Source organism: Aplysia californica, unplaced genomic scaffold, assembly GCF_000002075.1.
Source record: "Aplysia californica isolate F4 #8 unplaced genomic scaffold, AplCal3.0 scaffold00007, whole genome shotgun sequence".
Lineage (NCBI taxonomy): Eukaryota > Metazoa > Mollusca > Gastropoda > Aplysiida > Aplysiidae > Aplysia > Aplysia californica.
In genome coordinates, this window is record NW_004797277.1 from 1,995,258 (window position 1) to 2,017,863 (window position 22,606).

The following is a 22,606-nucleotide window of genomic DNA, read 5'->3' on the forward strand; positions in this document are numbered from 1 at the left end:
CTTTTCTTCACCTCGCCCGTCGCCCTAGCAGCCAAGCATTTAAGAGCCTGACCAAAGTTCGTGAGTCGTGAATGAAAGTTTTAATGAATGCTATGTTCTCTTTTACGAGACATAGATCTACACATGACAATTACGACAATCAATAGTTCCTAAGCCTCAACCTTTCGCTTTTCTAGTCGAACAATGTTTCTTGTCGGTCTTACAGGCGGAATAGCCAGCGGTAAAAGCACTGTAGCGAAAGAGTTTCAAGCTTTAGGGTGCCCCTGTGTCGACGCCGACTTGATCGCAAGACAAGGTAGGCCTGGACTGTAGATTAATCACCTTGACAATTAGAGTCTACATGTATTTACTGTATTATGTATTGAAATAATCATAGGCCTGCTTATTACTAATGGATTAATAGGCTATAGGCTAATCGGAAACGAAGCGACTATTCGGACTCGAGTCGGAATATGAAAAAATGTTATTCGGACTCTGATTGTTGTCCAGCATGACGTCACTGCCGACTTCCTGTGACTCGTGACTCCGGCTTCCTGTCCTGCCTCACTAGTGACTCGCCTCAGGCTGGGTAGAGACCGGGATCACTTCGGGCTAAATGGCGTTCAATTGTGCACGAGCCGAGTTTTTATCTTATGATGAATTTGAGGCCGGCCTGAAAAGTTAAAGCGCTTCTAATAAATGTTTATTTTATTTGTCAAGAGGTCATCAGAAGCAATTAAAGATGGCTCGTTAGCGTGTGTCGGGGTCGGATGGGCGGCCTGCACACGGTCAGACAGGATAGCAATTGAGATGAGAGGTGTGAAGTTGGCTGTGTGTGTGTGTTTGGGGGGGGGGGGGGGGACACGTACTATCGGTCCGGGCGTTGAATGTCGCATACGCGTCAGTCCCCCCCCCCCCGGCAACTGATCATTATTACAATAATAAGCTAGTCTTGACGTAGATACGAAATGAATTGTGCGCTGGTCTATGGAATCAAAAGTTGCCGTATGCTCGGCTCTACACAGCAACACAACTTTTTCTTGGTAAAACTATCGAGATGACACAGGCATATGTGTATTTGAACGAATCGGTCTTTTTTTTGGGCCACCTCTATTCTCACCCCGGGTGAGAATAGCGCAGGCGAGTCTTTTGGCTATTCTCACCCGGTGGGCGTTCACCGTTATAGCCTAGGCCAACCAGTGAAGCGTTCATCCTGAACCACAGAATTCTACACTGTGATAACAGAATTATAGAATTCTGTGCTGTGAACAAACGTTGTAGATCTATTACTACTGTTAGTGTTAGCCTACAAGCGTGCAATTTTGTCTGTGGGCAGTGGAGAGAGAAAAAGAGAGAGAGAGAGAGGAGTAGCGCGAGAACTTCCGGGCAAAACAAAATGGCGACCCGCGTAGTTCGGCTCGAATCGGATAGTTAAATAGCCGTAGCATCTTTGTAGACAACCAAATTAATTTAGTTTTGTTTTTTAACATCATTTTAAAACTTTGTTTTGGTCAATTTGATCGTCCACACCGATAGACAGTATTCAGAAAGAGACAGAGAGAGAGAGAGAGAGAGAGAGGAGGGGGGGGGGAGTAGATCTTGCGAGAACTTCCGGGCAAAACAAAATGGCGACCCGCATAGTTCCGCTCGATTCGAAAAGTGAAATAGCCATAGCATCTTTGAAGACGACCAAATTAGCTTACTTTTGTGCTATAACGTAATTTTTTCTAGGCTTTTATCAATTTCATCATCCACACCGATAGACAGTATTCCAAAATGAGGAAAAACAGGTCTTGTTTCACACCGGGTGAGAATAGCCTACGCTGGCAAGTCTCACCCTGGGTGAGAGGTAGATCGTATTTTTATTCTCACCCCGGGTGAGAATAGCCACTTCCTTTTTTTTTACACAGCTCATAATATATGCAGGTGCCAGGTGATCTGCTAATCTTCAATTTTACCTTTTTCTACAACGAAGAAAGTGGGAAACATGGGGGGTGGGGGGGGGGGGGGCGTATCAATGAGGCGGCGGGCATCGGATCGGCAGATAAAGTGTGGGGGAAACTAGAAAATGGCGGAAAATTGGAAGCACTGAACGTTAGATCTATAGAACGAAGACACTTCCTTTTTTCCGGACCGTGTCCGAATAACATTTTTTCATATTCGAGTCCGATTATAAAATTTTTTTATTCGGACTCGAGTCCGAATATATGAAAAAATGTTATTCGAATAATGATGGCCAATTGGAAAGTGCCTATTTGCAACGCCGCGTTGCGATTAGCGCCAGTGCTAAATAAAACGCTGCGTTGCGATTAGCGCCAGTGCTAAAAAAAACCGCTGCGTTGCGATTAGCGCCAGTGCTAAATAAAATGCCGTGTCGCAGTGTGTAAAATATTAAGCTTAATCTTCACATCGTCATCGAAAGTTCTGATGGCCGAAGTGACAGCACGTCTGCGCTTGAAGTCAAACCATTATTTTTTTAGCATGGGTTCGATCCCGGTCCTGGACGGTTTTTTTTTCTTTTTGTTTTTTTGTTGTTGTTGTCCTCTTCTCGACTGACCAACAAATTGTTCCCATAATTATATCTTGTTGCTTTGTAGTTTTCTTTATGTAGTGAAGAAGCATGCACATTCTGGTTTTGTCCCCAAGAGGAGCTCTGTACAAAGTAGGCCTTAGTATAGCCTATACTTTTCCTTTTACCAATTTAAGCCTGGTTAAAGTTCAGTAGTGGCTTTCCTTGGTCTGTGAGTCTAATTTTTTTTTTTTTAATTGTAAGCTCAGGGGAAGGAAAAAGAAAAACCTTTCGGGACCGGGATTCGATGCCGCGCTTGGAAGCACTGAACATTAGACTTGGAGAACGTAGACAGTAGACAGCTTGTATACCACGTTCTCTAGGCCTAACTTAAAGTTCGAGTTGCACCGTCTTGTTATTGTTATCCAAGCATCTTTCGACTTAAACTTGCTCAAACTCTAACTGAGATGATTATGATTGAGAGATGAACAAGACATCTACTTTTGTGCAAACAATGTCAGAAATTGTTAGATCTAATCTAGATCTAGATTTTTCTAGATCTAGAATCTAGATCTACCCAATATTAATCGGAATAAGACAACGTCTTAATAAAAGGAGTCAAATCCTAGGAAGTTTATTAAAAAACTGAGAAAGCTTCCACAATTCAGGCAGAACTACAATATTATCATGTAGAAATGATGGCTACTACATGTAGATTTAGATCTAGATTCTAGATCTAGATCTTGATCTAGTACTGGCGTTTCAAATAATAGCACGGGAGCTATTCAGAATGTGGCGTTGCAAATAGCACGGGAGCTATTCAGAATGCGGCGTTGCAAATAGCACGGGAGCTATTCAGAATGCGGCGTTGCAGTTTAGAAGGATTGTTTGTTCTAAAAATTGAATGAAGTTCTTTCGGTGCTTTTTCGGTAGTTCCTTCCCCCCCCCCCCCCCCCCCTTATCTGAGTATCTAGATATTAGATCTAGATATCTAGATCTAGATCTATACGTTTGATGCGTGGCGAGCTAAGATATCAAACCTAACATCTGCAAAATATTAAATTATGGTAAAATCAGGGGGGCAGACCCCCCACCTTATTTTTATTAGGTCAGGGAAACCCCCCTACTCTTGGGGCCAAAACCCGTGAATAACAATTGCGGGGTGGGAACTACCGAAAAAGCGCCATTCTTTCCATCCTTTCTTTTGTGACTTGTCAAAGTTTGAGCACTTTTTGGGAAGACTAGATTTAGATTCTCTGTCTCTTGATCTAGTTCCCACCCCCCAATTATTATTCGTCTATTTTCCTGTGTCAGGAATATAATCGAGTTAAAATTTAACTAAGATCGAATATTTGAAGAGATTTCAGACGTAAATCTCCTTTTATACTAGATCTAGAATCTAGATCTATACATGAACAAAAATTACTTGATAAATGCTTCTTTGTAACAGTAAATGGCTACAGTTTGGACGACAGTCAATTTACCAGACGCACTTCTTGATTGCAGTTAACAGGTACTAAGCCTATGTGTACTGTTTAATTACAGTGGAAACCATATATAACAGGCCCGGTAATAACAGGGATCCGGTAATAGCAGGGATTTTTTTAATCCCCGTTTTTTTCCTACTCTTTGTCTCTATTAAAAGTTATCGGCAATAACATGTTAACAGGGCCTCATTGGAGCCCAACCGGTTATAGCAGGGACAAAGGCCCGTTAACAATGTGGAGAGAGAGAGAGAGAGAGAGAGAGAGAGAGAGAGAGAGAGAGAGAGAGAGAGAGAGAGGGAGGGAGGGAGAGAGAGAGGGAGAGAGAGAGGGAGAGAGAGAGACAGAGAGAGAGAGAAAGAGTAACGCATTGATGGAGCAAGCCATGTCACTTCAAGCACACGCAGCGTGTGAAGCGAGAGAGGGCTGCAGTGTGTGCTGCAGACCTCGATCTAGCCCGAAACCTAGCAACACGCACGCGTAATGTGTCACCAACGATGCCAAGTGCAAGAGAAAATGCCTTTCAATTTAACCAAAAATACGAAATAATCCAGGCTGTTGACAAAAAGCAAACTCGACTGGCAGAGATTTGCCGTCAGTTCGACTTTCCAAAAGGGCCGATTCACACCATTATCAAGGATAGAGAGAAAATAGTGGCAGCATACTCCAATGGACAGTTTGCTCTGGACTGAAAGAAGATGAGACTACCTGATGTAGATGCTGTGGACCAAGCTCTTCTGATGTGGTTTAAGGAGGCAAGGAGTAAATTGGTGCCAAAACCTCTGTTCGTGGGTACTTGTGGCAAGGAAAACTACCCATGAATAAGTACAGCTGGATTAGTCCACAAATGATTACTTTCCTTGCATTTCTGATTTAACAGGGATCGAATATAACAGGACATTTTTCTCTACTCCCACCATCCCTGTTATATCAGGTTTCCACTGTATGTAATTTTGACAAATTGATTAGATTCTACCTAGATCTACTACTCGATTACTAAATCGAACTCGATTTTGCGAATTTCGAATTATAGGCCAAAATAAGAGGGGTGGGAACTACTGCAAAAGAGCCTATGTTTGTTTCTTAATCTGGTTCTTTCTTTTTTTACTTATTACAACATGATTTAAATATGATAAATTATTAAGAAATAATTTGCTAATGCAGTAGCAAGGAAGTGATTTGTATTAACTCTGACTTTGAAGTCAAAGATTAAAATAAAAAGGGTGTTCTCTAAAATTTTTGTTAGGCTGCATTTTCCCTTGAAAGTTCACAAACTTCTTTGAGCTGGCTGACCTGCCAATATCAATTTAAAATTTAATTTTATGTTATAAGCCCCCAGGCCAGGAACATTCATTTTGAATATATAATTTCTAGCTAGCCTAGTTGTTACTATTACGCACGTTTCGCCTCCGTTTACATGTGTGTCTCTATTGTTGGGCTTCTAAATTAAATCTATCGAAAGCACAGCTGCAATGGATGGAGCTGATATAATGATTCTAATGAAGAAATGAGGGTTATACTTATTCTTGGCTGTAATTGCGACACTTCTTCACAGGCGATTGTTATCCTTTGATTTGAATCTAAATTACAATAACAGGACATCACAAGCTTGCATCATGTATTGTCAATACTTATTTATAAAAATCTAGGTGGAATGGTAGATTCTAGATGTGTACCTTCCAGTGCGAGGGAAAATCAATCCATGTTTGGGCCAGTTGAAGATTGAAGAAAGGGACATTGTGTGTATGAACTCAGACAGTCAAGTGGCCATAATTAATGAATCGTGCTGCAAGGTTAATGACCGGCAATAAATTTGCAGCAGTAGAAGAAGACATGGACAACTTCATGGAAGTGATTGCCACTTTTTTTCTTGATTGCAGAGAAAGACTTCCCTTTTGAATAACTATAATAACAGTAGCAGCGTTTTAGTTCTAGCAGATATGAGATTACTAGGCAAAGAGATGGAATAATTTGCACTGATGGCTGGATAGTAAGAGATATCAAATCATAATTGGTGTTAACTGCTCAGATCTCACGGCCAGGTTGTAAAAGAGCATACAAGGGGCTTTGACAGCAGGACTATTGGTTTCAGTGTTCGAGCAGTTAGGCTTACAGGTTTGTAACCTTTAGTGGGTTCAGACCCTGTTAAACTGGCCCAGTTTGGTGTCATTGGGAAAGGCACTCTTTACTCGAATTTTCCTCACTTCACCCAAGTGGGATTTATATAATTTACAAGAAAAACCCCCAGCTTCAAGCCTTTTGGTAATTTGTTCTGTGAAAGCATTTGTCAGAATTGCCATAAAAGTCTAGTGGAAATGACATGGACTTTTTTAGATGTATATATAATATCTTTAGTCCTAATTTGAGTTTCATCCTTTATTTTCGTTTTCTCTTTTTACCTTCCGCAATGAGATCTTAAAAATGGAAAAACACACAGCTCTGTTCTACCTTTTATTTTTCTGACTATTGTTGAAAATTGCATTTTTTAAGTTCCAATGAAGTTAAGCAATGAAAATCTTTGCTTTGTCCATATATGCATCTTTTTTTGTGTGTGTTACAGTTGTTGAACCGGGAGAACCAGCTTATGAAAAAATAAAAGGAACATTTGGTCCTACTGTTTTTCATGAAAATGGACTGCTCAACCGAGAAAAACTCGGCCAAATCATATTCCATGATGCTTCAAAGAGGCAGCAGCTCAATGCTATTGTACATCCAGCAATTAAAAAAAGGATGCTGAGGGAAGTTCTGCAATATCTTTTAAAAGGTATGTTTAGTATAAACTGAATTGAGTAAAACGGGTTCTGCCAGCATGGCAAAGGGGAAAAACTATTTGGCCAATTCATAATTTTATGCTCAGTGAAAATAATGTTGAGCTTATGAAAAGAATTATAATGGCATCTGCTTAAGGCTACAATTGAGTCATGGCATTCCCAACTCTACGCTATCAAAAGTCAATTGTGTGATCAACCCCTCTGAACATCTATCAGTCCCGCAGATTTTCGTTTAATGAAAAGATGGAGGGCCTATATTTAACCTTTAGGCAGCCTTTGTTTGTAAAGAAAGACAGAGTGGATGATGAAGAAGATTGAATTGCAAAGTTCATTTTATGACTTAAGAAAATGTCAGTTTTATTTAGCGTACGTGTAGTCTATAAGCTGAAAAGAACTAACTCATACCATTTGAACAGGGAAACAAAATTATGGTACCTTTTCATACACTAGAATTTAGTAATTCAGCTTGAGATGAAAAGATATGTACTGATGAAGTTATTTTGCCAGTTGACGGGCTTGGATGGACAAGCCTTGAATTAAGAATTACAGTCGAGGTAGAAATATTATAATGTAAACAAAGATTGTTCACTCTTTATCAAATGCTTCCTTACTACAGTATTGTGGCCTTTTTTATCAACAAAGAGAAGTACGTAGCAATTTTCCTGTGTGCTTGGATCATCACATGTATGGTGTGGCATTCAAAACTGAAGTCTGAACAGTAAATTCTCTGTTCTCAAACAAATGGCTATAATTAATCAGACTCAGGGTGTTTTGGTTGTTGAGTAAACGTCGTGCTTAGTGAGGGGACTGCCAAATGAAAAGGACCTTTAGACTATGGCTTAAATTATTGGTTTTCAATCTCGTATTCAGTGTATACAGTCTTGGCTTATTTCAGGGATGCCAAATGTCAGGTTTTTCCTTTTTTTCCCTTTTTTTCCCCATCCGTTTAGGAAAGGGGAGAGGTAAGAGAGAATATATTTTTGTTTGCTGATTTAAAAGCTTTACAAGATTCGGTTTAAGTTTAGGTGAGATGTGATGCTCCGCCCATTTTCAGTTGGTTTTTTTCTCCAAAAATCATTTGGCATCCCTGTTATTTGGATATTTCTGGTCATGAACATTTGCATAACATGACTCTGAAATGAAGTGATAAATATTAAGCCTCTTCAGGTCTAGCCATATCTTCATGGTCGTTTTTTGGGGGGGGGGGGGGGGGTTTGGTTCTTTTCCTTTCTCTTTGAGCAAAAGGCCATTTTCTCAAAATATGCGTTTTTACTTTTTGAAATGACTGAACAGTTTGTAATTTGACTCATGCCTTTTGAAAATAAAAAGTCAAATTATATGGTGGTGTTTTCTGATGCTAATATTTTTTTGGAGAAAACGTGTTTCATGTCTACGTTTTGCGAGTTTTTTTGAGTTTTTGGTAAGTGTTATACGGGCCTCGCAACTTCATAAGGTCATATGAGCACGCGGGACACATTGAATTAAACATTTTCAGTTGGTTGGAAATTTTCAGTTTTGCACGGTGGGCGGTCGAAACCTAATCTTAATATTGATTTTGGACCACCAAGGGATCTTCAACGTGCCCAACTTGCTCACGGGACCTCTGAGATTTTTTTGCAATATCTGAAAAGGCTAGGTGTAGATCTTACCTACAATAAGGTCAAGGGTGTGGCTGAAAGACAGCAGTAAGAAGGAGCTAAGGAGTAGCAGTAGAAAGGCTGCAGAAAGAGTCAGGAGCCTGTAGGAGAGGGCAAAAGAGATGAGGGGGGGGGGGGGGCAGAAAGTGGAGGCAAAAGCAGACTACAGAACATTGTTAAAGAGCAGGAAAGGATGTGAAAGGAAAACATAGAAAGAAAGTTTTGTGTCGCTATCCGGATTCAAACCCGCGACTTATTGAATGAGAGGCGAACACCTTAACCTCTTGAGCACGAGAGCCCCCTGGAGAACTGTGTTTTACATGCTATTTGTATTTCGAATCTGTGTATTTGAGAAGGAAAAAAAAGTAGGCCTACTTTGCTTGTCTCAAAACAACCCTTTTAAAGATAAGGCATTATTCCACTTTTGACTTTGCTAAGGTTCAATAACAGTTGAACAATAACATTTGGAAAAGATAACCTTTAGATTTGGGTTATTTTAAAAATGATATTTTAACTGTTGTCAGCTGTATTATATTTTCTTTTTCCACTTTTGCTAAAATAACTTTTTCTTTTGTTTTTAGGATATCAATTCGTCATATGTGACATTCCTCTCCTGTTTGAGACAAAGCAGATGCTCCCTTTTGTCTCATACACTGTTGTAGTTTACTGGTAAGTATCCCAAAGTAAACTGAAACAGCCGTATTGTTTGGGGATCTGTTATTATTCTTCAGTTTTCCCACAAACAAAAAAAATGCTAATTGCTTTAGTTGATATATATCCTTTGCTTAATGCATGCACTGTGGGCTCTGCAATTATTATTACCTCAGCAGACCTTAGAACATTCAAAAACGTTCTTGGCTTCTAAGAAAACAAGTAGTGCAAGCTGCCATTTTACAGGCGCTAAAACACTAACATATTGACAACATCTTTAGCTAATGCTGGGTACCTATTCACACCTGGAATAAATGAGAAAAATTTGTGTAAAATGCCTTTCCTAAGAACACAATGTTGAGTCGAGTAGAGCTTTGAACCCCTTAACCTGCAACCTCACAGTTACAAGTCCAGTAGCCTAACCCCTAAACTACAAGGTGCACTCTAGGACAAGAAATGAATGTCTACTTGTAATCAGTTTTTGAATTCGTATATTTTGCTTTGTTCACATTTTTACATCTAAGTTGGTGAATCACTTATAAATATGAAGTATTTCTTGCAATGGTTTGAGTCATATCTTAAAGATCAAACACAAGCAGTTGTGGTTGGAAGCACATATGTTCAGGTAATGTTTTGCTCAAATTTGATGCTCCTCAGGGGTTTGTTCTTGGACCTGTCTTATTTACTGTAAATTACTGTGTATACCCAGCTGATTGCTGATATTTTAAGACAATATGGCATGACTTACCATCTTTATGCCGATTATCACTCAGATTTGTGTCTAGTGATTTAAATCAAGTATCACTTTTAGTCGACTCCACTGAACAATGTATTCAGGAATAAAAAATATGAATGGCCAGTAATAAATTGAAACTGAATGATGACAAGATGGAAATGATATTAAGTAGAAATACAAAAGCCATTAGAAATCTCCTTGAACTACAAATTAACCTCAGTAATCATACCTTTCGTTCAAAAAGAAGTCTTAAAAATCTAAGGGTTCAGTTGGATTATGATGTGTCTATGTCTTCTTAAATCATCCATCTCAGCAAAAGTATCTATTTTCAGCTTTTTAAAATTTGCAGTGTACGAAATTATTTAACTGAAGCAGCAGCCAGGACATTATTAACAACACTGATTTTATCCAAATTAGATTACTGTATTTGTTATGCTATTTTATCTGGTTTGACGATGGAAAAACTGTCAAAGTTACAAGTCTCCAGAAACCAAGCAGCAAAATTGATAATGAAACCTAAAAAAACAGCTCGCGTAACACCAATTCTGAAAGACTACACTGGTCGACAGTAAAAAGAAAGGATCAAATTAAATACCAAACTGCCGTTTTCTGTTTTAAATGTCTAAATAATAATGCGCCTATTTATCTAAAACAATTCCTGGAATTATATTATTATTTTATGTCATTCAACCAGAACCCTTAGATCAACCACTGACAATCTGATTTTTAGAACCTCAAAGCAAAATTATAAAACATACGGCGAGCGTTCCTTTTTCTTCTTTGGTCCCCTTGTATGGGACAAACTCCTATATAAAATATGGATTGCCCCTACTATTCATATTTTTTTTAAAAACCAGTCGAAGCATTGCTTAGTGGGTGGTTGGCGGGAGCTCTGGTGTGGTTTGCTCCTTCTTTCCTGTAAAAATTCTATCGTCTCTATCTTCCCTCCATCTTTTTTATGTTTGTTACTCTCTTGTAACACCTCTAATCTTCGGCACTTATATGACCTTATTGTGTTGCAAGTGCCGTAAAACTCTTACTAAAACAAACAAAATAAAACAAGAAGCATTGCTTATCCACAAATGCATAGGCCTACCTGTCATAAGGATGAAATGTTATACATGCATGTGTACGCCCTACCTTGAGACTGAAGAAATAGCGTGCGAGAAAGAGAGAGACAGAGAGAAGGGAAATGTTAGTCTGTAGGCCTATCTATATATTATCGAGAACGAATGTTCTATCGAATGTTTTAATCTTTTTGTAACCATTCAAGTTTCAATTTTATTGTGACTGTTAGAGAGTTTTTAATGAAAGCATTGTCAGGCTCATTGCTTGACTATTTTTTTTCATAGAAATTAGTTATATGTATATATATATATCGTCGGCCTTGTGATAAAACCGACTAACCCCAGCGAGGTAAATTTTACAGGAGAAGGAAAAAACTGTTTTATTTCAAAACAAAGGCGTCTAACGATAAATCAATGCTTTAAACACCTATAAAAACACTTTACCGAAAATCTGTAGACCTTTTTTTCCTTAAAAAATTGCTTTTAATGAAACTGTGTGGGTTAGATGGTTATGTCGCTCAAATTTTCCTGGATAAAACCGACCAACCCTCAATTTTGTGGGTTCACCGGTTTTATCAGGAAGCCACTGCTGGCCTTGAGTTTGGTTGAGTGCAGCCAAGCCACACTTGACGGTAATGTATTTGATCACTTGCTTCAATCGTCAAAATCTTTTGTAGAAGAAGAAGAAGAAGAAGAAGAAGAAGGAGGAGGAGGAGGAGGAGGAGGAGGAGGAGGAGGAGGAGGAGGAGGAAGAAGAGGGTGAGAAGGAGGAGGATAGGGAGAAAAAAGGAGGAGGAGGAGTAAGAAGAAGAAGAAGGAAGAGGAGGAGGACTATATTATTGCTACCGACATACTATCAGCTGCTGCCATTTCAGTGCTACGGAGTCAATTCGGGCTAAAACAGCAGTCACAAAGTTGAACCTTTAATAGAAGTAGAAGAAGCAGAATACAGCAATGGGTATATTAATTACATTTAAAGTAGAAGAACAGGAGGTTGGAAGGGTAAGGGAGAACAGCTACAGCAACAACTACAAAAACAACAACTACAACAACAACAAAAACAACAGTAGTAGCAGCAGCAGCAGTAGGCCTTTGGAATTTATGACCGTGTCCGACACGGTACTATTGGCACTGGGTGGCCATTCAAAGGCCTGGAAAAAAGTAATACTAAGAAAGAAATGAAAGCAGAAAGCCACAGAAAAGCTCTGTTACCTCGGCAATGGTTTGGGAGAAGTTGGTTACATAATGATATATCATTATTATACAAAAAGACTTTGTGAGTACCAAAGAATGCGCCAGCTTTCTCCAAGGTGCGTGGCTTGACAACTACTACTTTATTGAGTTTTCTCAACGATAGAAGAGCATGTCTGTCTCACTCTGTGTCCTATGGCTACAACAAGGCAATGCGATAACAGTTACCATTGTTTTGAAAGACTCTACAATAATCGAATTTGGCTTGTTCGCTTTCAAAACTTCTTACTGAGGCAAAATTTCATGGTAATTGTAGTAGCATCGTGGTACGACGGCTTTCAACTCAAGCAGATGTTTATGCTGGTTGGCAGTTATCTTCAATCTGCCTTTGCAGAGAGGTCCAGCAGTAACCGTCGTACACATGGTGTTCAGCTTTCTTGGTCCTTGCAGCGCCTGCCACCCATCATGAAAGTTCAGCTTGTACTGAATTTTAAAGACTGGAGTGTACTTTGATGCCTGCAAGTCAGTGACAGTAGGATCGCCTGCTTTTCTCCCTGGACGGATTGTTTAGTGCTCTCCGACTTTTGCAAAATCTTTGAAAAAGCTGTGGTCCAGGTACATAACTTCATAGGGCCTGGGGATGCGTCTGGCTTTGAGCATGATGTTCACGTAGTCCATTGGGATGTACATCAGTGCGTTTTTTAGCGATCGCTCAATAGTGCCATGGACTGAATCCACTTCCATTTGGGTATGGCCCTTGGGGAGAATTTCTGTTCAACTGTGATGTCAAGCTCTTTGGCCAGCGAGGCCATTGCATTCACCAGGGTGGCATTTCTGTTTTAATAGTTGCGCCAATCACTGCAGATGATAAAGTGGTTGAAGTCAGTCACTTGCAATATCAGTTAGTGAGTCAGACATGATGAAAACTGTTGAAGCCCAGACCAACTTCACTTTCATACCAGACATATCATCTGGCGTCTCTGGTGGCAAGATCCTAAGTCGTAACATTGTGTACAGCCAGTTTTGTTTTATATAAGGTGGAAGTCTTTTGTGATGAGGCCAGAAGGACGCACTGGATCACCATACAAAGGACACACACAGCCTCCCTGTCCTTCTCCTTCTCTGGTCTAGCGGCAGCTTTCTTTATATTCATATTTGAGCTCTGTGTTCTGTTTCTGTGAGGTTTCCAGATTTGAACTTTGTACAAATGTCGCACTGGTCTTTCTTGGTTGAAAGTAAACCCAAATTGTTTTTCTTGAACTTTTGGCAGAACACTTGATAGCTCAATGTGGCTTTCATCCTCTCTGCAAAGTTCTCCATGTATACTTGATGCAGATCTGACGTTTTCTGGATTCTCATCTGTAGACAGGAGGATATCTTCGAAAGTTTGTCAAAAAATTCCTCTTTATGGAACAACTTGTCATCCTTGGCTCTCTCATGGTGGGCGTGATGTGGTCTAGGGGGTGGACCTCTTGTTGTTGTTTTTTTCGGAGAAGACACTTTAAATAAACCTGTGGGTCAGGCCTGTGGTGTTCTTGAAGATTGTTTTACAAACAGGTGTTCTTTGACCATTGACTCTTGTAAGTGGTATTGAAGGCTGTAATTTCTCCTTGGGTTTTCCCTTGCTTTGTAAGATCTCTTTTTGTCTATCATGTTTATCGTGGCATATACGTAGGCTCTCTTTTCTTTCCAAGAGAGTGACCAGTGATGTCATTGCATTTTGTATCAAGCAGTTTACAACTGCAATGGACGTCAAGTTCACATCCTGCTCGCTTCGTGCCTTGACATGGGTAGAGGCATCCCCAGTTCTTTCAACCTATTCCTTTTGTTACCCTTCCGATCGTTTTCATGCCGTGTCCTTTTCACAAAGATCAAAGGTGACATAACTGTTGTATTATCAGCTGATGTGACATTAGCCTGGTCACGTTGATCACTTCCCACTGCGCTGAGGGTAAGAGGTGACGCAGCAAGCGTGGCATCATCTTATTGAATGTTATAGCGTTATGTAAGCTAAGGTTTGATATAAAGATAAAGCATTAGGTTATGACCCTGAGAAAATAATCTACTCAAAACACAAACGAAATGAACTTTCAAGGAAAGTCGAACGATGTTTCAGAAGGTAATGACTGCAATAAACACAGCAAATGAAAAAAAAGAAAAAACACTTTAAAAAACAATGATCGTTGGGGGCAGACGGTGTGCTGGACAGGTCCCACAATTATTTTTTTTTGAGTGAGTTAGTACAGGAGGAAATGCTATCTACTTCGTCCATTCAATTGTGAAAGAAAAATGATTAGGAGAAGAGACAGTAGTCCGAATAGGGGAAAATGCCTTCACAATCGGTGAATTTCGAGTACAAAGACAAAGAAAAACACGCGGACAGAAACATAGTTTCATATAAAACAAAATCCATAAAGATGCATTTCAAATACCGGAATTGTCACGAGATAAACAGTTCTGTGGGAACAGTGGGGGAGTTTTAGTCATTAATAACAGTATCAGCAGCATTAAAACGAAGAAAAAAGAGGAAACAACCAGATCTATATAACTCCTCAATGAAACCAACAAGAAATATTACACACATATTCCTTTTTGGAGAGCTCCCACGGTTATGTGAGCAAATTCTGGACTATTACAGGTCTGAATATGCATGTCAAACGAAGTCCGGAGAGGAGTCGGAGCTGGGGTTAGTCGGTAACGTTGCAAGTGGCCCCTCATTGTTAGCGCGATAAAAACAGCCAACCCTCATTCCATCCCTCGCAGGTGGGATAGTCGGAATTATCGGGCTAAAATCTGATGGGTGCCGGGTGATACGGTTTTATTTCTAATGTTTTAAAGACATTTCTAGACAAAATTCAGATCTGTCTTTGAGTGAGCGTATGAAATGGACAATTTACTATCGATAGGGCCAACAAAAAGTTTTTTGATATTTTGTGGGTTAGTTTTTTGATATTTTGTGGGTAAGTTTTTTGATATTTTGTGGGTTAGTCGGTTTTATCACCAGGCCGACGATATATATATATATATATATATATATATATATATATATATATATATATACAGTCAAACCTGTGTAAGACGGCCACCCATTGTCAAGGAGAAAAGTGGCCGTATAAGACAGGTGGCTGTCTTAGGCAGGACTGATCAAGATAAAGAAAACAAACCATTCCCATCTGAGGGCCCAATCGAAAGTAGTCCCATTGTTGTTGTCTTTGTTGGTGTTGTTGCTGTTGGTTTGTATTTCGTTTGTAATTTTTATTTTGTCGCTGATTTTGCATAATGGTGACAATAAAACGAAATGTATCAGACAAGGAAGACCGAGTGCCATGTTAAAACAAACACATGGGTCGCCACCACTCGGAGAACGAGGGACGCTTCTGTAACAAGTTCATGTTGACGTCCTTTGTTACTTTGTTACAGACTGGTTAAACAGTAACCACTCATCTCACTTACGATTTGTGTATGAGTTCTGGGCGGGGCTTATGGGTTATGAGGGATCACACGCTTACCTCACCTGCAGCTGAAAATTGGTAGCTATTGGTCAACAGTGGGAGGGGCCTACGCAACATGATCGGTTGGAGGGACTACCTAACAACAACGACAGGTGATTGAATTATGACGGCTCGCCCACAACGCCAGGGGCCAATGCACAATTTATGACAAAACGTAATGGATTCACTAAGGTGACCGTCTTAGACAGGTATTATTGCTTAGTATTATAGGGGTTGTGTGTTAAATTTTTGTGGCCGCGGCCGCGTTGGACAGGTGCCCGTTTTACACAGTTAAATTATAAAGAAAAAATGCAAGGGGGGAAATGGAAAGTGGCCGTTTGTACAGGTGGCCGTCTTATAGAGGTGGCCGTCAGGGCAGGTTCGACTGTATATATATATATATATATATATATATATATATATATATATATATATATATATATATGCCTACATTTTACTATGTTTTACGTACACACATGTCCATTAATTTTTTAAAATGTGAATGTGATATCTTTATTAATGCACATTGAGTATTTTTTAGAAAATGGACATTTATTATTATTAATCTATATCATGTAATGTTTCCATGGAACATGACCGTAATCAATTAAGATTAGATGGAAGCTACTGTAACAGAAAATGGTTTTATGAACATTTGTTATTTGAGGCAATGGAGTTGAAATAACTATGCTGTACATGTGAAATGTAAGTTCATGTTCTGGTGAAGAATGAAGAGGAAAATAGAAATGAGTGCCATGCCTGTGTATTTTTGTTGTTGCCTACTTAATGAGTTTGGCCAAAGAATAAATGTGAATGAACTTCTTTAAATTTATGGTTTTGTTGAATTTGATTCAGTGTTTTAAACAAGAGGGATTAAATCTGTCTAAAAAAGTTTTAGAACTTGATATGATGATGCTCTCAATACTTTTCTTCACAATACCTTCTTCATATGGCATGTTTCAATTTTACAGTGACGAAGATAAACAACTAAGCCGACTGATGCAGAGAAATGGTTTGTCTGAAGAGGATGCTCAAGCAAGAATGAAGTCACAGTTACCATTGTCAGAGAAATGTCTTCTTTGCTCATATGTTATTGACAACAATGGGGATTTAGAAGGTACTAAACAACATGTGAAAGAAGTGTTTAAAAAAATGAAGTCTTCGAGGAAACATTTGGTACTTCGGTTTGGAATACTTGCTTTTGCTGTGTGTATGTTTGGAGGACTTTACTTTGCTTTGAGGTGAGGATATTTTTGGATAGATTGACTTGTCCATGAATGCCTGCTCTGTTTATTTATTCAGTTTGAGAATGTATATTGATCGGACTTGTGTGAATGGGTCTGGATTAAGCAAGTAGACAGGGGGTCTAGAAAAATGGATAGCGTTTTCTTCGGTTTTTCACTCTCTTTGGACAGAGAATTCAGAAGCCTCATAACAACTATGCAACTATGACAACAGATAGGAAATTTAGTATTATTTATGTAAATTAGGCATAGAATATGAGATTGACTATAAAAAAAGAAAGTCATCATTGCCTTTCTGACCCAGGACTAGGGTGTAAATCACTGGCAAATGCTTTCCACTTTTCCTAAATTTTGACTACTTTCTTGACATTATTCCTTGTCTTTCTACTTTTCTGTACATCATTCTCTTCGATTCTTCTTCAGGCTATTCAGAAGCCTCATAACAACTATGCAACTATGACAACAGATAGGAAATTTAGTATTATTTGTGTAAATTAGGCATAGAATATGAGATTGACTATAAAAAAAGAAAGTCATCATTGTCTTTCTGATCCAGGACTACGGTGTAGGTTACTGGCAAATGCTTTCCACTTTTCCTAAACTTTGACTACTTTCTTGACATTATTCCTTGTCTTTCTACTTTTCTGTACATCATTCTCTTCGATTCTTCTTCAGGCTCCACATTTCGACATTGTCTCCCCTTTGATCTCTTACCCTATGGATTCCAATCCAACACTGCCTTTGATATGTAGTTGCCTGGCTTCCTGGGAGGTAGCCTATGTCCAATCTATAATGACTACCTTGTTACCACTTTGTTTCTGACTGGGCTATCTTGTTCTCCTTAGTACTTCCTCGTGGGTGACTCTGCTTGTCCTTCTGATCCTTAACAACTTTCTCAGAATCTTCTTAAGAAAACCTGGATCCCCTTTATGCAAGTCTAAGATGCATTCCCTTTCTCACGTCCATACAACAAAACAAAAGAAAGTGGAACAATGAGAAATATTTTCCAAGGTTTGCAAAAAAAAAAGTGCCTCTTTATCATACAGGAAAATTAGGAAATTACAAAGACATGTTTCTCATAATGCTACTCAACGTATCGTCAGCATCATTCCAGTCACATAAATCAATTTCTGGGGGTTTCTAGATTCAGCTTTTATTCAAATATTAGTGTAGAAATTAAGGGACATCTTACTCTTACTACATGTCACAAAGTAGCTGTTCAAACGTTGTTTGAATCACTAGTTTGTAACCTTAGGGTAGACAGATATATGCGCACAAGTCTTACCAAATCTTACAAGCACCAACTAAACAAATAGAATGTACAGTTTTAATTAAAAACGAAGAACTTTTTTGGACCTCGTGAGGTGGGGGCTCTAACTAATAGAAAAAGAATGGTTGTGCTAGGAAGAATAGGACTGAGTAAAGGCGTTAATTTTCAGCAATTACATAGCTGGACAAGAAATAAATGCGGACACACTCGATTACAGATTATAGTATGCGTATATCCAAGATGGCGATCGCCTGTGGCGAGAAGCAATAACAAGAACAATGTTTCTAATACTACCAATATTAAATCAAGCTGCGATAGTACCTGTAACACGTTGTAGGCCTAGTAACTGACTGGTAGGGTACCCTTACCTTAAACTAATAAAGACTGACACTGTTTTCATTAAACCAAAGGAAAACTAACAAGCACTCTGCAATGTTTCTCGGCTGTGACACACACACACACACAGTAGATTCCAACAGTAGCATGGCGTAATTGATCTTCTTTTATGATAGAACTTGCACAGGTCAGGATTCATTGTATTATTAATTACTCTGAAGGTCACTGGCTTTACAGTTCTAATTGTCTTGTTCATTAATTTTGATATCACTGGGTTTAAAGTTCAAATTGCATGGTTTATTAATCTTTATGTCAGTGGGTTTAAAGTTCAAATTGTATTGTTCATCAACCTTGATATCATGGGTCAGTGGACTTCACAGGAGGACTGGAACCGAAAAAGCTCGAAATGTCTCCCCCGTGGGCAGAGAGCATGGTATTATAATCGACTTGAGACACAGGAACTCTAACAAACAATAAAACTTTGAGGATCCACTGCACAGGTGCTTCAATAAGCTCAGAATAATTCCCAAATACTTGATACTGGTGCGGAGATGCGCACAATAAAAACGGACAAGCAAACGAAAGTGGTGCCGTGCAGGCACAGACTAGTGCAAGACACTGCTCAGCTTATACCACGGGTCCTAAACTTCTTCTCTTTTCTTTTCTTTTCTTTTTCATCCTCTTTTGCCGTTAAGCGTCGAGGGGAGATGCAGTTTTCTATGGTAGGACAGCTCCGCAGCTCTTTCAGTTGTGATGTTATGTTTTCTTAGGGTTTCCTTGACACCCTCGATCCACTTTTTGCGTGGCCTTCCTCTTCCTTTATAGCCTGAGTTCTTAGCTGGTTGGTCAGGTGACATGCGTAACAGGTGGCCAAACCATTTTATCCTCTGTCTTTCTATGTAACGCAGGCAGGACTCGGTGCCGATAGCTGCTCTTACTTCTTCATTTCTCTGCCTGTCTCGTCTTGTGATGTGAAGGGTTTTGCGGAGACATTTCATTTCTCTTGCGGTGATTTTGCTTTCATGGGTTTTGCTTAAAGTCCAGGTCTGGCACTGATAACATAATGTTGATATGAATATTGAGTGATAAGCTGTCTCTTTGTGTCCATGGAGATGTTTGGATGAGATAGGAGGGGTGCGAGCTGGTAGGTGACAGCGTTGGCTTTTTGAGTATGCATTTCTATTTCTCTGTCTATGGACCCGTTTTCAGAAAAAGTGCTGCCAAGATATCTAAACTCCTTTACTTGTTTCAGTTGTTTAATATTGACATGGATGTTCAGGGAGCTATGGTTTTGGCTCACTTTCATAACTTCTGTTTTTAATGGGTTTATTTTCATGCTGAGTTTCTCACAGCTGTTGTTGAGTTTGGTAGTGTGATTTTGGAGGCTTTGTTGGTCGTGATGAATAAGACATTGGTCGTCTGCGAACAGAAATTCATTAAGGCTCTCTGGGCTATGGTTTGCGTCTTGCGTTATTGATATTGTGTCCATATATATTATAAACAGGAGGGGAGATAGAACACATCCCTGTCGTACTCCAGATCTTACTTTGAACCAGTCTGTATTGCCTTCCTTCTTTCTTACTGAGCTTCTGCTGTTGGTATATAGAGCTTTGACATTATTTATCATTTGTCCTCTGACGCTATACTTTTCGAGTGTCTTCCAGGGTTTTACATGGTTTACTCTGTCAAAAGCCTTCTCCTGGTCTATAAAGACGATGTTGGATTCTTTGTTGTGTTCGATTGTTTTCTCGCACATCTGTCGTAATGTGAATACAGCATCTGTGCATCCTCTTCCCTTTCAGAATCCAAACTGAGCTTTGCTCAGATTTTTCTCTTCAATATGCGCTGCTCCATAATGGTACCACTGTGGCTTTCTGCTAGTCTTCTGGGCATTTTCTTTGCTCCCAGGCTCTGTTGAAAATTTGCTTCAGCCACAGTGTACCCGTGTTACCACAAGCTCTTAGGGCTTCCCATGTGATGTCATCTGGTCGTAGGGCTTTGTTCTTGGGGCTGGTTTTAAGTGCCTTTATTATTTCACCGGGAAGTATGGGTGGTTCTGTTTGCTCTCCATATGATGGTTGGAACTCTTCTTGTTGTCCGTGGCAATCGTCTGGGTTGAGTAGTTCTTGGAAGTAATTTTCCCTTCTTTTCTTAATGGCATGTTTGCCGAGAATGGCATTTCCCTCTTTCGTTTATAATGCATGGCGGGTTGAATGGGTCTTTCCTTACCCGCATGCACTTCACACTTTTATAAAATTCTCTTGGGTTTTCCTTGCAGATTTTGGTCAGTTTCTTGCCACGCATTTTCTTTAGCGGTTTTGATGATTCTTTTGGTCTCTCTTCTCGCTTTCCTGTATTCTATATAGTCCTCTTCGGTCTTTGACTTCTGCCACTTCTTGAATAGTCCTAAACCAAGGATGGGAATAAAAAGAACACGACTGATCTTCGTGTAGGTCAAACCAAGACTGGCAAGATTTTAAGGCTCATAGTCTCTTCAAGACAAAGATTCCCTCTATGCTGGGAGTCTCCACCTCCCATGTTGGTGAAGGGACAAAAGCTCCATGGTACAAGACGATCCCCTAGTAGGAAGATACAATCACCAGTGGCCATGCCTTACTGTCCGTTCCTTCTCCCAAAAGCATTAATCACGTCAGAGCTACAAAGTCGTGTGTACCATTTTGCTACACTATATAGTTTAATTGTTTAATTATTTCGTTTCTAGTTTTTTAATTGAAAAATAGCAAGTGTCCCAGTAATTTTTCTGAATTGGGCGATCTCTTTGTCTTTGATTTTCTCAAAATTTCAAAAAATTACTTAGGCGGTGGTGGAATGACACTACCAATATAATACATGTTCTTCATAATCTAACTTATATAACAAATTCTCAAACAGTTTTTGAGCTAGGGTTATCATGATTTCCTCAAGTCATACATTTGATGAAAAGCAATCGAAAAGCTGTGTCACTGTTTGCCTCCCTGAGTTCCCTACACTTGTATCATGCAACGGCTTGACCACTGAAACTCCCATAGCTGTACTCATAATTGATGGAAAAATGTAGTCATTGAAGTTTCCAAGTCATGGAATGCTATTTGCTTGATACAGGAAATAACGTCTTGTTGTGTCGCTTTACTCCCAATTATAACACAAGTGGAGAGATATTTATGCACTTTTATTTTGCTACTTGAGTAAGCTCACATTTATGCTTTTTTCTCTAGAGTCATATTTTCTTTCATTTGACGATTTGATAAATATGTTGCTTTTTTGAAGGAATACTGTCAGACTTGGCTTAATGTGTTCTTTGCACCTGACACCATCAAATGTACCTTGTAAGTGGACTAAGATTCGTCATGAAGCTAAGTGTTTCACCTTTTGTGGGTGACAATGCAAGTTAAAATTTATGTGTGTCACAGAAAAATCAAACTATAATTTAATGGAAAAGAAGGAGTATTTCTCCTTAGAATTTGTTTGGTCTCTGTGTGACAAATGAAAGCCTACGGTATGAATACTATTAGAAGAAGATTTATTTCAGTTTGAAGATTTTGCTGTTTTTTAATATATTTAATGTTTGTCTTTCATTTGAAAAGGGCTCCTCTTGGGGGCTGTTACCTCTACTATCATGTGACATTCTAGTCTCCAGCCAAGCTTGAATTCCGGTTCCAGGTTTTGACAATAACCCTTTTTGGTGCTTAAGCCAAAGACCATTTATTGTAAATGTAAGGATTTCCTTCATTGTTCATGATCATTTTGTAAGTTTATATATGCAACGGGCAAGTCAGAATTTTATTGTACTGTGTGATTAAAAAAGAATGTCCAAACCCATCTCGCGATGTTTCAGAAATGAAAAACAATAGAAAACCCTAGCTTGGACACATGTGAGGTACATAGCTTCAAGTTTTTATTTCATGTTTTACAAGTGCTCAGTGTGGCCACCACCGCCAGCATGGACAGCAACAAGCCGATACAAGATTTCCTACCAAATGCGCCTCAGAATGTCTCAGGCCACCCTGTTGATTGTAGCTGTTATTCGATCTTTCATGCCATCGATATTTGGTGGAAGTGGTGGACTATAAACTTTGTCTTTAACATACCCCCACAAAAAAGTCACACACAGTGAGGAGCAAGGATCTGGCAGGCGAGCCGCAGAGAGCAAGGTCTTTAGCACCTCTCCTACCACCAATCCACCGCTGAGGCACGTTTTCATTCAGATACGGTCAAACCCAGAGATGCCAATAGAGCTGTG

The 22,606-nt window shown here is 39.4% G+C and overlaps 1 protein-coding gene across 1 annotated transcript; it reads left to right on the plus strand.

Moving 5' to 3' along the window:
- Positions 1-6: 6 nt before the first annotated feature.
- Positions 7-17,811, plus strand: LOC101845139 (dephospho-CoA kinase domain-containing protein). Its single transcript, XM_005089584.3, has 4 exons — positions 7-295; positions 6,533-6,736; positions 8,962-9,049; positions 16,488-17,811. The coding sequence occupies exons 1-4, from the start codon at positions 184-186 to the stop codon at positions 16,759-16,761; spliced, it is 678 nt and encodes a 225-aa protein (XP_005089641.1). The 5' UTR covers positions 7-183; the 3' UTR covers positions 16,762-17,811.
- The last annotated feature ends 4,795 nt before the right edge of the window (positions 17,812-22,606 follow it).